The following is a 14,753-nucleotide window of genomic DNA, read 5'->3' as shown; positions in this document are numbered from 1 at the left end:
TGGCTTATTCTCTTTTTGTGGGAGGAGCATGTCTTCCAGTAGCTTCCTAAGAAAGGTGAATGGAAAGTAGTTTGTTAAGACCTGTGTGTCAGAAAGTGCATGTCAGAACATATTTTATCCTCACTCTAGTTCATAGATAATTAATACTTTAAGTGGATATGACATTTTAATTGGAAATTATTTTTCCTCATAATGAAGGCATTGATCAACTGTCTTTTATCGTCTAAAGTCACTACTAAGAAACTTGGTGTCAATTCTGATACTTGATCCTTTGTTTGAAACCAGTTGTTTTTTTTTCCATGCTGGAAACTTGTAGGATTTTTTACTTGCCTCTAAAATTTTAAAATTTCACAATGAAGTTCCCACTTGTGGGGCTTCTACTTTTAGCCATCGTGCTGGACACTTAGTGGGCTCTCTGTATATGGAAACTCATGTCTTTCAATTCTGAGACTTTGTCTTAAATAATTTCTCCAATTTTGTCCACTTTTATTTTATTGTTCTCTTTCTGGGACCCCTATTACCCAGATGTTAGACCTTCTAAAAGAGTCTTTTAACATTCTTGTCATTTTTTTTCTCTTATTTTTCATTCTTTTGTATTTTGGACTTGTTACAAGGGAGATTTCCTCAACTTTTTCTTCCAGTCATTCTATTTACTCTTACATTCTGCTATCATATTTTAAATTTCCATGATCTCTTTTTCTCCTGTTTATTTCTTATAGTATTCTTATTCTTACTTCATATCTTCTCTTATCTCACTGAGAATGTTAATGATAGTTTTTTATCTTTTTCTTCTTTCTGCAAATTACAACTTTCTTCAGATTACATCTTCCTGGTTTTTTGTTTGTTTTGGTGTCCTTGTTTGTTCTTTTCTCTTTCTTACTAGAAACTTTTCTCAAATATCTGGTAATCCTTATCTATCTGCTTATATTTAAGAGTGGGATACTGTAAAGCTAACTGGATGCTGTTTCTGATGATGAGGTTTGCCACTATAGACTGATCTGACTGGACACAAATATATCAGGAATGGCTCTTCACCAAAGAGGAAACTGTGGTAGAATGCTCACAAGTTGTTCATATTTTAATAAAGAAATGCTATTTATATTAGAATACTTCTAGCTATTAAGCTTATAAAATAACACTCATATAATGTAGAACTAACAGAAATGAAAATATATTAAAATGCTTTTCCTTCAGTGCTTTCAAGAAAAGTCTATGTTTTTGTCCTACTTCAGTTTCAGGGACAGACTAATTTCCTCTTTGAACTTATGACTTATAATTAGCCCAGCCATAGTCCTACGCTGGCTGGCAGTACTTGAAAACAGTGGGTCAGGCCAGTCACTCCCAGCCTGAATGAACATTTCAAACTTGCATGCAATCCGAAAACAAAAAGATAAAAAAAGATAAGCATGAAGGGCTCAGCCTATTCTTCAAAATTTGTTTCCCCCTAGGGACAGTTGTTTGATTCTCTTAGGCCTTTGACTGTAGAGACTCTCCCAGAATTCTGAGCCACAAACCTCATGAAAATTTCAAATATTTTAGAAAAACATCAGAGCCTTAAAGAAAGGTTCACTGATATAAAATAATTGGGATGTTTACTACAGAATATGTCTAATTTCTTAACTTTATGAAAGTTACTGATGTTTATTCATATATTAAAAATGTCAGGAAGAACAGACACCAATCTATTAATGCTGCCTCCTGGTAACATCTGAAGTAGAGGTGGGGAGCAGAAGATGTTTAATTTCTTACTTTACTTACTGTTTTATTTATTTATTTTTGGTTACAATGAACACACATTAATTTTTTTTTTAAATATGAAATGCTACTCTATAAAAATCAAAACGAAGAACTAAAATAAATAAGCTTACAAAACCTGATATACGCAGTTTTGGGCTCAAAAACAATGGTAAATTACCTCAATATTAGAACATAATTAGAACTTTCATACTTGATCAGTTTTTTCCCTTTCCCATTAACGGAAGCTTCAGTCTAACTCCAGCCCATTTTCCAGATTACCTTAGAAAGATTTCCTTTCAGAAGGTATATCAATTAGGTTTACAATGTGGCTGCAAGAAGTAACAAACTCAATTACAGTAGCTGAAGTAAATAGAGGGTTGTTTTATTCACATAATAAAAAATCCAGAGATAGGCACACACCAGGTAGTTTCACATAATGAAAAGTCCAGGATCCTCTTAGCTTTTTCTTCTGTCATCTTTAACATGTATATTTTTTTTCTCCAAGGTCACAAAATGGCCATTCTGCCTTTGGGCATAAAATCACACAGAAGTGGGGAAGGGCAGAGAGCAAGATGCATATGGCAGATGATTTGGAGGACTCTGTCTTTTTAACAGGAAAACAGTCACTTTCCCAGGAGCCCTATCCAGGAGATTTCCACTTACATTTTATTGGCCTGTCCTGGCTCATCTCGTCACCCCCAAGTGCAAAGGAGTCTGAAGATTTTTTGATACATTGCAGCTCTGAACAAACTTGGGGTTCTGTTAGTAAGGTCAATGTGGAGCGTAGATATTGGCTAGGCAGCCAGCAGGCTCTCTGCTACCAATGGCTTACCTTGTTACCTCTTCCACAAACCAAGCATACTTAATTCCTTCCTGAAACTAGAGGGGTGGGTTTGTGGAGAGTTGAGAAATGTGTCAGAGAAGCAGTTAGCCAGAGTTCAAAAATTAGTATCATTCACTGCAGTATTGTTTGTAATTTGAAACACTGGAAAAAACCTGAATGTCTGAGACCTGAATCCAGGAAAATTTGTCAGGAGCCTTTAGTTGACAGAGTAGTTGATGAGTGTGCTCTCATCATATCTTCTGTAGAAAGCTTATAAGCTCCTCTAGTCCCCATTAGTATACATGTATAGATTTGCCTACACTTGGGAGCAAAATCATTTGGAGTAGCCCACTCCTGGACACCAGAGGCAGAGAAATAGACAGACACCAAGATGCTTGCTGGACTCCAATCTGTCCAGGAAGAATTAACTCTACTTTCCAGAAGGAGAAATCAAAGTCTTCCTCGCTGGCTTCTTAACTTTTCCATGAAATCTTTCCTGATTATTCAATTCTACGTTGAGCTCTCCATTTTCTGACCTGCTGTAGCAATCATCTGCTCATCAAAATCACAAGTTCTATATATTGTTACATGGATTTCACAAGACCATGTCTCATCTTCCTAAGTCCAGCGCATGCTTCTCAGCAGCTAGCTCTCCATGCTAGGAGAGGCCATGGAAGGCAGGATGTCGTTGGGCATCTGTGGGTACAAAAGATGCTACTGCCAATGCACAGGTTCCTGATTGTGGGACATCCAAAGACACACTTCAGCTACTTCAAAAGAGTAGCGTAAACTTCAGAGGGATCCTGTTTAGTGACCTTCAAATCACTAGAGTATGATCTTCCCTTCCTGGGACAAATTTTAGTCAATATTCAATCCTGGTGCCTAGAAGTGTGTGCTGTCACAGTAGGAAATGAACCACATCAGATTGCTTTTGGTGTGAAGATCCAACTCTAAGTCTGCTCTGAGTCAAGTATGCACTCAGCACCCCAAGATAACCCTTCCTGTAACCCTGGATGGTACTCCTTCCCCATCAGTTGCTGCGTGTCCTCTTCTCTCTGCTCTCTTCTCCATCATAAAGAATCTGATAAGCTCATTCCTAATAAGACAGCAAAGACTGATAGAATAAGATGTTGCCCTCTCTTCAAAGTACTTCAACAGAGGACAAAAGCACAAGCCAGTACAACTGAAATACAATGGTGGAGTTTCAAGTATCAACAAAAAAGTTAAGAGGTTTTTCTTTTGTGTAAGAACTTTCCAGGTACTCAAACTACTACATAAGAGTAGCCAACTATTCTGTTATTAATAGTTCCAACTATTCTGTTAATAGTTCCTATTAATAGTTCCTAATTTGAAATCTATAGTGTTTCATAAATGAATTCAGATTTTATAAGTATAATAAATATCATTTGAATATGCATGTTTCCAAAGAGCTGAGTCATGAGTTAGAGAGGCAGTAAAATACAGTGTTAGGACCATGGGATCTAACTGCCTGGGTTCGCACATACGTCACTGAGGCAAGGTGCTTAAATGTCTTTGTTCCTCATTCTCATCTGTACAATTGGAGATAATATAACCTACCTCATGGGGTTATGTGAGGATTAAATAAGACCATATATATAAGCACTTAGAACTTTGCCTAACACATAGTCATACTCTATAAATGTTAGCAACTGTTACTAGTAAGAGTTTTTATTTCCAAATGAATGAGAAATAGAATATTTGCAGCTGGTGAATTATAGATTTTTGACAAGTCTTCATATTTTAGTTTACCGTGACTTTATAAAGAATATTCAGCATAATAGGCAATTCCTTTAAGAGTAAGAATCATAACTTCCCTACCATTTGCAAAAGGTCGTGACAGGGTTGACTACATGACACTGAAGATTTCTTTCAATAGGTATAAATACCTATTTTCAACTCTGATTTCCAGATTGAAGCTATCCCTAAAGATGATTCTACATTAACTGAGAGAAGGCGAGAGCTCCATAAGGAAGTTGAAGTGGCTAAGAGGAATTTGACCCAGCAGGTTAGTATCAACTTTCACGTAAGCTTCTATCTAAGAATGATTAAAGCAAACTTGTGTTTTTAACTGTGTTCCATGAAACCTCATTAATAGGAGAGTCATCAAAGAGAATATGATCCTACTTAATGTGGGTCTGTTTCTTTATCTCAAAGTCCACGCCAAACCCATATTAAAATTTGGAGGAAAAAAAAAAAAGAATGTGTTTTAACCAGCAAAAATTATACAGATTCATGAGATTTTAAAGTAAAAAGCCTACTGGTTAAAAATGAACAATAAATGTTTTATTTCAGTCACGTCTAATTTCAAATTTTGCTTATTCAAGCCACTGTCAAAGTGTTTTAAAACATGCTTTTAAAAAATAAATAAACAAAAAAACCCATGCTTTTATTTCTCTTCAAAAAATTACTTGAAAATACAGTCTGAATAAGAAAAAGTTCTGCGTTAAACATGTTATCATGTTTGCACATTTTTTTAATGAGATAAAGAAAGTACTTGGTGCTAAGGCAGCAGAGTTACTTTTTGTGTTTTAACAAAATAATCTCTACATAGAAAATTTAAAAAGTAGTCTGAGATACTGGCCTTAGTGTATTCTTTCAAATAATGCATTATAATATTTGTGTTTTTTCAAAAGAAAATCCTATCAGAAGCTGAGTCTAAGTTACTAGAACAGCAACTTGCTGAAGAAAACAAGCTTTTAAAGGAGCAAGAAAACATGCGAGAGCTGGTATTCAACCTTGTCCGTATGACTCAAATCAAAATTGACGAGAAAGAGCAAAAATCCAAGGATTTCCTGAAAGCTCAGGTAACTGCATTTTTGTAACCATCCACTAATTACCACAGGAGTCCAGGGTAGCCTCCTTTTAATACAATGTTCATCAGAAAACTATGATTTTAAGTCCCCTTCAAGTTCAGTGACTATACAGCTTCCCTAAACAAAACCCAATCATGCACTGAAAAATATTCCAAGGATTCAACAGGCAACAACTAACAACCTAGAGGGGAAAAGAACTAGGTCAATGACAACAAGCAGAGGATTTGAACAGATGACAATTTCAGTAAGAATAAGGTGGATGCCTTCAGGGAACACAGCTGACAGGCGCACAGGCGCAGGTGTCTGTGATTCACCACCATCTCATAGTCCATTGTGATTTGCCCAGAACAACTCAGAAGCCACAGCATTAGACCACTCTCCTTCCCAAGTTCATCAAGCCAGCATCATTTAAACCAATCCTAGGACAATTACCCTTAGTAACTGCTTCACCCCATGACTTTCCTGGGCTCCTGACAAAGTACCAGAGCTGACCCAGTGCAACATCCCCAAACAAAACCAACAAGGAAACCAATAGCAAAAACAACCCTCCTATCATGCTAGCTAAAACTCTAATATTAGAATCATTTATTCCACATAAGGATTGTGTCCAGAAGTCCCCTGTTAAAAATGAATACGATATGACATGTTACTAAAATAGAATACCTGAATTTACCATGTGACCCAGATGTTGGCTCTTTCTGACTGCAGCTTTGTCTAATTCTGAGCAAGCATTCACACAGGGTAGCATTTCTTCTTGTTTTCCAGAAAGAACTCACACATCAAAGCATTCGTGAGCCATGAGGTTAAATACAGATGAGAGATAACTGGGGTGAAGATCTACATCACACAACCCACAGCAAACTATTCAAATTGCCCTTTAACTCTTTATTTCCCACCCACCCACCCAAAACATTTGACAGAGAGAAACTAAAAGAAGTTTAGCATGGCTGGGGCATGGGAAAATGGGGAAAAGGGTGTCAAACAGTGAGACCAGAGAGCAGGAAAGGTCAGGTGGTGAAGGTCACTTAATCCCTATTGAGCAGTTTGAACCCTGGTCCCAGAAGCTGAGGCAAAGCCCAGAAGAGTTCATGGGGTAGTTGCGTTTCAGTAAAGAAAGGAAAGGCAGTGGACAGGAAGGAACGGGGGAAAGAAGGCTGCCTGAGGGGAGAACGAACAGGAGCAAAAGGAGGAGAGGAGAGGACAGAGGGATACTTACTACGAGGAACATGGATCTGTTTTATGAACTAGACCATTTTTTAATTAACCTCAAAAACTGATACATGTGTTATCTATGTGTGACTAATCTATGTCAGCCAAATCTCATTACTAAATGAGCTAATTCAATTCTCTAATTTCTCTCAAAGAAGATCAATTTCTCTTGAAATATGGAAATCAATAAAGGAAAAATATTGTTTTCCTTAAGTGTTCTTAGCGTTGGGAATTAGTCTGTTAAAGATCGGCTGTAATAAACTATAATTTCCTTAAGACAAGAGTCAATCTTATTTATTTTCACCTCTCATCCATATCCCTAAGATAAAAGGTGAAGGGGAAAAAAAGTCAATGTTACTACTACCTCCAAGATGGAGGGGATGACACTACATTTTTTATCTCTTTAATTCTTCATACACGCAGTTACTTAAATAATATTAGTTTCTTCCTGACTCCCGTTCTCACTGAGAACAACATAAAATTGCTACATGTCAATCTTGGCTCTGATGCCTAGTTTCTTTTGAATAACCATATGGGTTTTGCTCTCGCGGTCCTTAAGAGAAGGCCAGCAGAAACTATTTCCTCTGGTTTCTACTAGCAAAATACTGTACTTCTTTGAATACGTTTCTCACCCTAGATAAAGGGCCCAGCATCTTTGTATTTGAAGAACGTAACTAGCGCATTTAACATTTGGTATATGTTGAGCACTTTGGAGATATAACTGCCGTCTTTTAAAATATTCATGTGTAATCTGTTTTTCAGCTCCCTATGGGGTTAGGCTCAGCATGGCGCTTCATTGTGCAGGAAAACACACCCACCGTACAAACAAATGGAAAAGCACTTTAAAAGCATGGCTTCAGTCTCACAAAATATCACAGAGCCTTCAACTCATAACATTTATCAAAACTGACTCCAAGTCCCCTTCTCTCATCCATCTTCCACAAATTCCTCACTCACCCACCCCGGCTGTGCTGTCCACAATCATTCCTCCGCTCTTCAAAAGTTTCCCGAACTTTTCCTCAAACCAACCTGGGCAGTCTCCTTTCTTTTCCTCCTCTCTCGATCTTTCTCTCCTTTAATTAACCTTCTGTCCTAGCCAATGTGATTCAGTTCAGCTGGCCAGGCAATTTTCATCCCCCTCCCCCTTTCCTCTTCCCCGTGATCTGCACGACCCAGCTGATGAAGATAGAATTGTCCTTAATGGACAGTAATGAGATGGGTTGAGGCTGGGAGTATCCATATGCTGTTGGTGGTAGACTATTTTTAAAATCTCACTATTAATTTCTATATTTCAGCAAAAATATGCCAACATTGCTAGGGAGATCAAAGCAAAGGATCTTGAAATCCGGATACACAGGAAGCAAAAACGAGAAATTCATCGGAGGTAAAAGAATTACATGAGGACTTATCTAGTTGGCTGGGGGAAGAAAAACCTATTTATTTCACAAATTTCAAAAACACTTGTATTTTCACAGACTCAGAGAGTTTGCTAAACTGTATGACACTATTCGAAATGAAAGAAACAAATTTATTAACCTACTTCACAAAGCTCACCAGAAAGTCAATGAAATAAAAGAAAGGCATAAAATGTCATTAAATGAACTGGAAATTTTAAGAAATAGTGCAGTTACTCAAGACAGGTAAGTGTTCTAATAACTACTGTCCTTTCAAAGGTTTCTCTTCGGAGTCATTAAGTGATAAAATACCCTGGGGGATGATGAAATAGAAAATAAGTCTTTTACAAAACTTAGAAAAGCCCTTGCTCACACACCCCACTTTACAGCTGACAAGCATCTGAATGTGATTCCTTATGCTTCTGTTTGGGAGCCATATTTAAGTGGATGGAAAACTATACTCTGTAACTATGCTCACTTCATTTTCATTTACTCATCTACAAATAAAAGCACAAATTTGACAGTTTGCATTTAATGTTAGAAGACACTCAAATGTTCATAAACCAGCATCCCATGATTGTAGGTGTGAAGCATCTAATGAGCTTATGTGAGGCAGTATGGCGGGGTGGTTAAGAGAAGGGGCTTTCTAGACCCAAACCCCAGCCCTGCCACTCATTAGCTGTGTGATCTTGGGTAAGCTATGCTAGCTCTCTGGGCTCACTTTTTTTACCCATAGAAATAGTCCTTTATATAGGACTTTTTGTTATTAAATGAATTAATCCAATGGTTGTTTTTTTAAACTTTATTATTTACCGTGTGCCAAGATCTGGTAGAATCTTTCACCTGTATTTAGTCCCTGATCCACAGAGTCTATACAACCTGAACTTTTTCTGGTGGCCACTATTGCCCAGTTTCCTTTTATAAAGATATTACAAAACGGGCTCTTGTGTGTGGGGTAGTGGAGGGGGGTTGGGTGGGAGTAGAGGTGTGAGGGGATTGGTATGAAAAGGCAAATCTAACATCCTAATCAGTTTCTCATCCTACATGAAAGTAAAATATCATTTATAGAGGCCATGCATTCATTCAGCATTTATTGTGATGCTATATTGAGTCAGGCACTACCTTAGGTCCAGTGGACATTGTCAGATATAACGGCCTCCACCCTCAAGAGAGCAGAGTCTCCTGGGGATGACAGAGCACTAAATGAATCACTTAAGTCTCTTGCTTTGATAAATTGAGGCAGTAGACACTTGGGGCACAAAGGAAAGCTGTCCTAATCCAGATAAGGGCAAATCGGAGACCTGGGAAATTACAGAAGTTCCTGAAGAGTATCATGTGATGAATATCGTTACTACTATTGTCATTTCAAGGGACACACTAAATCAAGAGCTACCTTGATACTGCTTGTGTTTCAGAAGTCTTTATTGTTTTTAAAGAAACTAAAGGAAATTATATTCGTACCCATTTTCTCATTATTTTTAAAGAAAGCTACAAAATTCTATGCTGAAGCATGCCAACAACATTACCATCAGAGAAAGCATGCAAAACGATGTGTGCAAAATGGTAGCAAAACTTCAGGAAATGAAAGAGAAGAAGGAAGCCCAGTTAAATAACACTGACAGACTTGACAACATGATCACAGTGATTGAAAAGGAGATGGCGCAGCTTCGCAAAAAATACGAAAAAGCCGTTCAGCGTCGAAATGAAAGGTAAAAACCAGGAACCTAATGGGAGAGCAAAGCACCCAGAGATCCGATTTAGAAATGTTGCACATTTTTCCCTAGACTTGACAGGGGATAGTGAGGGACATTTGACACTCAGGTTTCATCAGCCTTTGCAGGGCGGGGAGGGGGCTGTGTGCTTTCCCTGAAAATAAGAAACTCTGTCCTCGTAAGAAAGACAGCCAAGAGTAGGGTTTGGCAAGTTGCTCGCTTAAGGATCAAAGTCCTTTACCAGGCTACCACTCAGGATCAGGATACCATCAAATTATTTCAGTATAATTGACATAAATAAGTCTTTGGATCTTGTATTCACTTGGGCGACAGGTTTATTCATTAAGCCATTCACCCAGTTCATTTTCTCAGCAAGAGTAGCATTATTTCTCCCAGCTATAATAATATTATTAATTGATTACTACTTAACAGTTTTCCCAAGTTGCTTGTGTTCTGAGAAATCTGGTGCATGAGATTGTAGAGCCCTGTAGTAATTACATCAGGTATTAGATTTTTTTTCCTCAAACCTTGATTGTGTGCTGTTCTGTGTAAGGCTGTGTTCTGTGTTAAGTGCTGGGCCCTGAAAGTTCTAAAAGGTGGTAACGCATCACACCTGGCTTCTGTTGTCAAGAGAATAAAGCAGCTCATGAGATGAGCCAGTGAATGGCAAATGAAACAAAATACAGAGCTAAGATTAGCCACATACACCCCTGGGCACACATGTTTTGAGGGAGGAGAGACAGGGAAAGAGATAGAAGCAATTAAAGATGCACTTGGGGATAATGGATACACACCGTGTGGGGGAAGAACTTCAGGGTGTGACGAACACCACTTTTTCAAAGGGCTGGCAGGTGTTCTCTCTGGGGAAATAAAAAAGAAGTCCTCTTATTTGGCTCCTGGCACAAACCAAAGCATTTAGACAGTGTGCTCCCAGGCCCTGGTCAGTTCTGGGGCTGGAATTAGAAAATTCTTACTTTGTTTCTTCCCCACAGTCTCCTCACAAGGAGGGGTCTTTCCTCTGGCATGATTACAAAGGGGTATAATCATGGGGATTTGCCTGTTTATGGGGAAATGTACATCAGAAGTATTTAACTTTAAAAGAGCCTAATGGTCCTGGCAAGTTAGATAGAACAGAATAGCTGCCAGAAACGCATTCCCTGGCCCCCTGCCTGGGTACTTCTGGCCAGCCCTTGGCTGGCAGGTCTGGCCCGTGAAAAGGGTCTGCAGAAAATCAGACCCTGGGATCACATCGTTCATGCGTGGGGAGTGACATTCTTTTCCACCCCAGGAGGACCGCTGGGACTTGCAGAGATACTGTGGCCGGCCAACGACATGGTCAGCTCAGAGTCCAGATTCTACACAACCCTCTCTCTCCCATGCCCAGAAAAATTCAAAATGTGGAGTTTAACTAGAAAGCCCACAGTGAATATCTATTGTCTCCTGGAATCACGCAGTGTTGATGTGTATTTTGCACCCAAATCCAGAGAGAACCACAGTGACTAGTAAAACGGTGGCCTCAACATCCTCTTAGCCTCTGCCTCTCAATCTGACCATAGTGGTGTTCAGCTGATAGAGCGGGAAGAGGAAGTGTGCATTTTTTATGAAAAAATAAATATCCAAGAGAAGATGAAGCTACATGGAGAAATTGAAATACACGTCCTGGAAGAGAAGATCCGATTCCTGAAAGTGAAGATTGCGGAGAAGCAAAGACAGATTCATGTGACCCGGAAATTGCTGCCAGCCAAGAGGGCTCTGGATGCTGATCTAGCAGTGCTCCAGATTCAGGTGGGAAAAGTGTTGACGACACACGTCCTGGGAACATCTGCTGCTGTCTTCTTTTTTTTTCCTCCTTTGTTGCTTTGTAGGTCATATAAGTTCTTACATGTAAATCAAGCCATGCTACTCCTGGTACCTACAAGAACTCTTGAGTTAAATGTCCTGTTTAAAAATGCCTTTGAACACTGCTCCAGGGTAGAATCTGTGCTTCAGGCATCTGAGCTACAGATTATCTTTTTATCCCCCATGAAGCACTTTCTGCCTTTCTTGGAATTTAGACCTCCCCAAATCTCAGCTCTAACTCAGCTGCTTCAGAGCTCAAAACTTCAGTAAGCCAGGCTTTCACTACGGCCAGCATAATTGGGGTTTTTTTTGGTTTGTTTTTATTTTTATTCATAATTATGTTTTTGATGCTTGCTGGAAAGATCCTGCAGACCATCTAGCTCTCTTTTTTTGTTTGTTTGTTTTTGCGGTATGCGGGCCTCTCACTGTTGTGGCCTCTCCCGTTGCGGAGCACAGGCTCCAGACGCGCAGGCTCAGCGGCCATGGCTCACGGGCCCAGCCGCTCCGCGGCACGTGGGATCTTCCCGGACCGGGGCACGAACCCGTGTCCCCTACATCGGCAGGCGGACTCTCAACCACTGCGCCACCAGGGAAGCCCTAGCTCTCTTATTTTTGATTCTCTTTGAAATTCTAGAACCAAGATTGTTGTTTCTTATTAATGGGTAATCGCATATAATTAGACTCCTTATTAACCCCTGTAGTTTCCCTGTAATTTAATAACTTGGCCTCTGACATGGCCTTTTTAAAAGTGGAATAAAGTCATAAAATTTAAACATAAAACAGCAAGTAAATAAATAAAACCATAAATATAAAGCCATTTTCTTCACATGTAATAATTATACTTTTTTCTTAATGAAAACAGAAGAAAAAATTAAACTAAACAATTCGTGGCCTAAACTTTTATCCATTGACTCAGTGTAGCTGGAATACATTTTAACCTATAACATGTTTTCTAAAATGTCGGGTTTAGGGACTTCCCTGGTGGTCCAGCTGTTAAGACTCCACCTTTCAATGCAGGGGTGTGGGTTCCATCCCTGGTCCGGGAACTAAGATCCCACATGCCATGGGGTGTGGCCAAAAAATTTAAAAATAATAATAAAATGTCAGGTTTGCTTTCAGATTTTTTTCTGATTATAAAATTAAGACATACTCTGTTAATGAAGTTTTGAAAAAAATACAAAAAATTTAAAGAAAAAAATTCTATCCCCAACATATAATCACTATTAAAATTATCAGAAATCTGGACCGTTTCTAGGTCGTTTTCTAGGTTTACAAGTAAATGGTTTTCATTAGCTCATGCTATAGACACAGTTTGGGGTCATTTTTTTTTTAATTTAATCATGTCATGGGATTCACAGGACTTTATGGAACTGAATGATGGTTCTACTTTCATATTTTATGGCATTTCAACGTGTAATATGCTATACAGACGATAGGATCTTTCATTTTGCACAAATATGGTAAGGTTTTGATTCCAGTGTTTGTTTCTTTAGCCATATGTTCTCCCATTCACTTCTTCAACAAGTGTAGCCCTGAATTAGATGGACTGGCTGGAACATCCCCCAGGCCTCCCCCAGGTCTCCCACAAAGCCTCCCCAGGATTCCTGCAGCTCTGACTCCTGCTTCCAATTAGTGGTTCCTTTGGGGGATCCGCTCATCATCCTGACACACAGTGCCTGGGCCACTTCTGTGCCACTTCAGTGCAGACTCGGGACTGGTTCCAACTTCCGCCTACACCTACACAAGACCATTCATGCCAGGCCTGTGAACTGACTTTATTGAAGAATTGGGGCACCAGTGTGAGGGGGTACATTAAAGAAATGCAAAGAACTTCAAATGAAGTATCAGACAAGTATGCCTTCCCACGCCACCACTGGGAACAGTCCCCCAGGTGTACTACCCCATGCAACACCCTAGCCTAGTTCCATTTCACTGGCTTGCCTTTCCATCTTTCACCCCCCATCTCCCCTCCACAGCCTTACTGTCCATGTTGCGCCCCAGGCACCCCACACTCGTCTCACTCCGTTTTACAGAATAATTCGGCTCTCTCCAGGTCTTTCCCAGAACACACTTTCAAGGACATCTTCGCCCATGCTACATGATCAACATGCCCAGCAGAACAAAAGGACTTTAAATCCAGTAAGATCCACAACAGAAAAAATTCACTCTGTACTATGGAAGCATTTTACTTGTGTTAATTGCAAATTAATACTTCTATTCAATAGATTAAAATAGATAAAATTGGTTCTTCTTAAAATATATATATATATATATACTTAGCATTTATTATATAAAACCAGTAATCTGGTATAAAATATGAATTCAGTTTACCCAAGAGGAAAATACTATGCATTCAATGATAGTACACCCTGCCTGGTGTGAGCATTTATCATTCTGACTGCATATGAATTGAAGCATAGGGACTGTGTGTTATCATCAGCTCCGTGTTCTACCAGAGTTAGTTCTAAGCTTAAGAACAGTGGAATAGAAAGTTTCGCATTAGTCTTCAGACTGCACCTAATTATTTAATTGTATACTCAGCACTAATCACATGGGCCCTTTGAAGGACACCGTGTGAAATTTCAAGCTTCAAGCAAGCTGTTTTTGTACCTTGCCGTTTAGTGCCAGATCTCCGTCATATCCTGTTATTTGTTATAGCTACAGTGTTTTGTGTTTTTTTTTCAATCTTCCCCTTTTTTGTATCACTTTCAGAATTCTCTTAAGGTTTGCTTTTTTTTTGGTTGCTTGAAAGTTTTTAATCGTCCAAGGATTATCATAAGTCACATTTTCCTGCAATATTTTACTTGTAATAATAGCCTGTTTTTAGGGCTCCTGGAAGTCCTGTGAACTGTTTTCGGACACAAGAGCACTATTTTATATCGAAAAAGGATACGGTTTTTCCTCAAGGGCCCACGGGGAAATAAGATCAATCAAGGCGCCACTTTGATAAGCAAGCACCATATATCTTTTCTTATCTAATTTCCTAATTAACAAAAGGAGACATTAAATGTTGTTAGTAACAAATACAACAAATACACATACATGGATACGTTATTAACTCCCTATTAAGGGCAATTAAGTGTGGAGAGACAGGAAGAAAAACAATATTCACGTCACCATTTGAAATTCTTTTTGTCGGGAGGAGGAGAATAAGTTTAAAAATTTAAAGTACTCTAAATATATTATCTCGTTTAATGGATCAATC

General features: G+C 38.9%; 1 protein-coding gene across 1 annotated transcript in view; it reads left to right on the top strand.

Annotated features, from left to right (window-relative positions):
• CCDC146 (coiled-coil domain containing 146) overlaps positions 1-14,753 on the top strand; it is a gene marked incomplete at both ends in the record, with an annotated part of 109,301 nt that overhangs the window by 87,965 nt on the left and 6,583 nt on the right. The window contains 6 exons of the mRNA XM_082661540.1: positions 4,491-4,586; positions 5,215-5,385; positions 7,899-7,987; positions 8,079-8,243; positions 9,482-9,706; positions 11,266-11,494. Of these exons, the coding sequence (XP_082517666.1) occupies positions 4,491-4,586; positions 5,215-5,385; positions 7,899-7,987; positions 8,079-8,243; positions 9,482-9,706; positions 11,266-11,494 (975 nt within the window). The remainder of the gene's footprint in view (positions 1-4,490; positions 4,587-5,214; positions 5,386-7,898; positions 7,988-8,078; positions 8,244-9,481; positions 9,707-11,265; positions 11,495-14,753) is intronic.

The sequence above is a fragment of the Grampus griseus genome (assembly GCF_964374135.1).
Source record: "Grampus griseus genome assembly, chromosome: 9".
NCBI classification, from domain to species: domain Eukaryota; kingdom Metazoa; phylum Chordata; class Mammalia; order Artiodactyla; family Delphinidae; genus Grampus; species Grampus griseus.
This window is presented reverse-complemented; position numbering and strand designations above follow the sequence as displayed.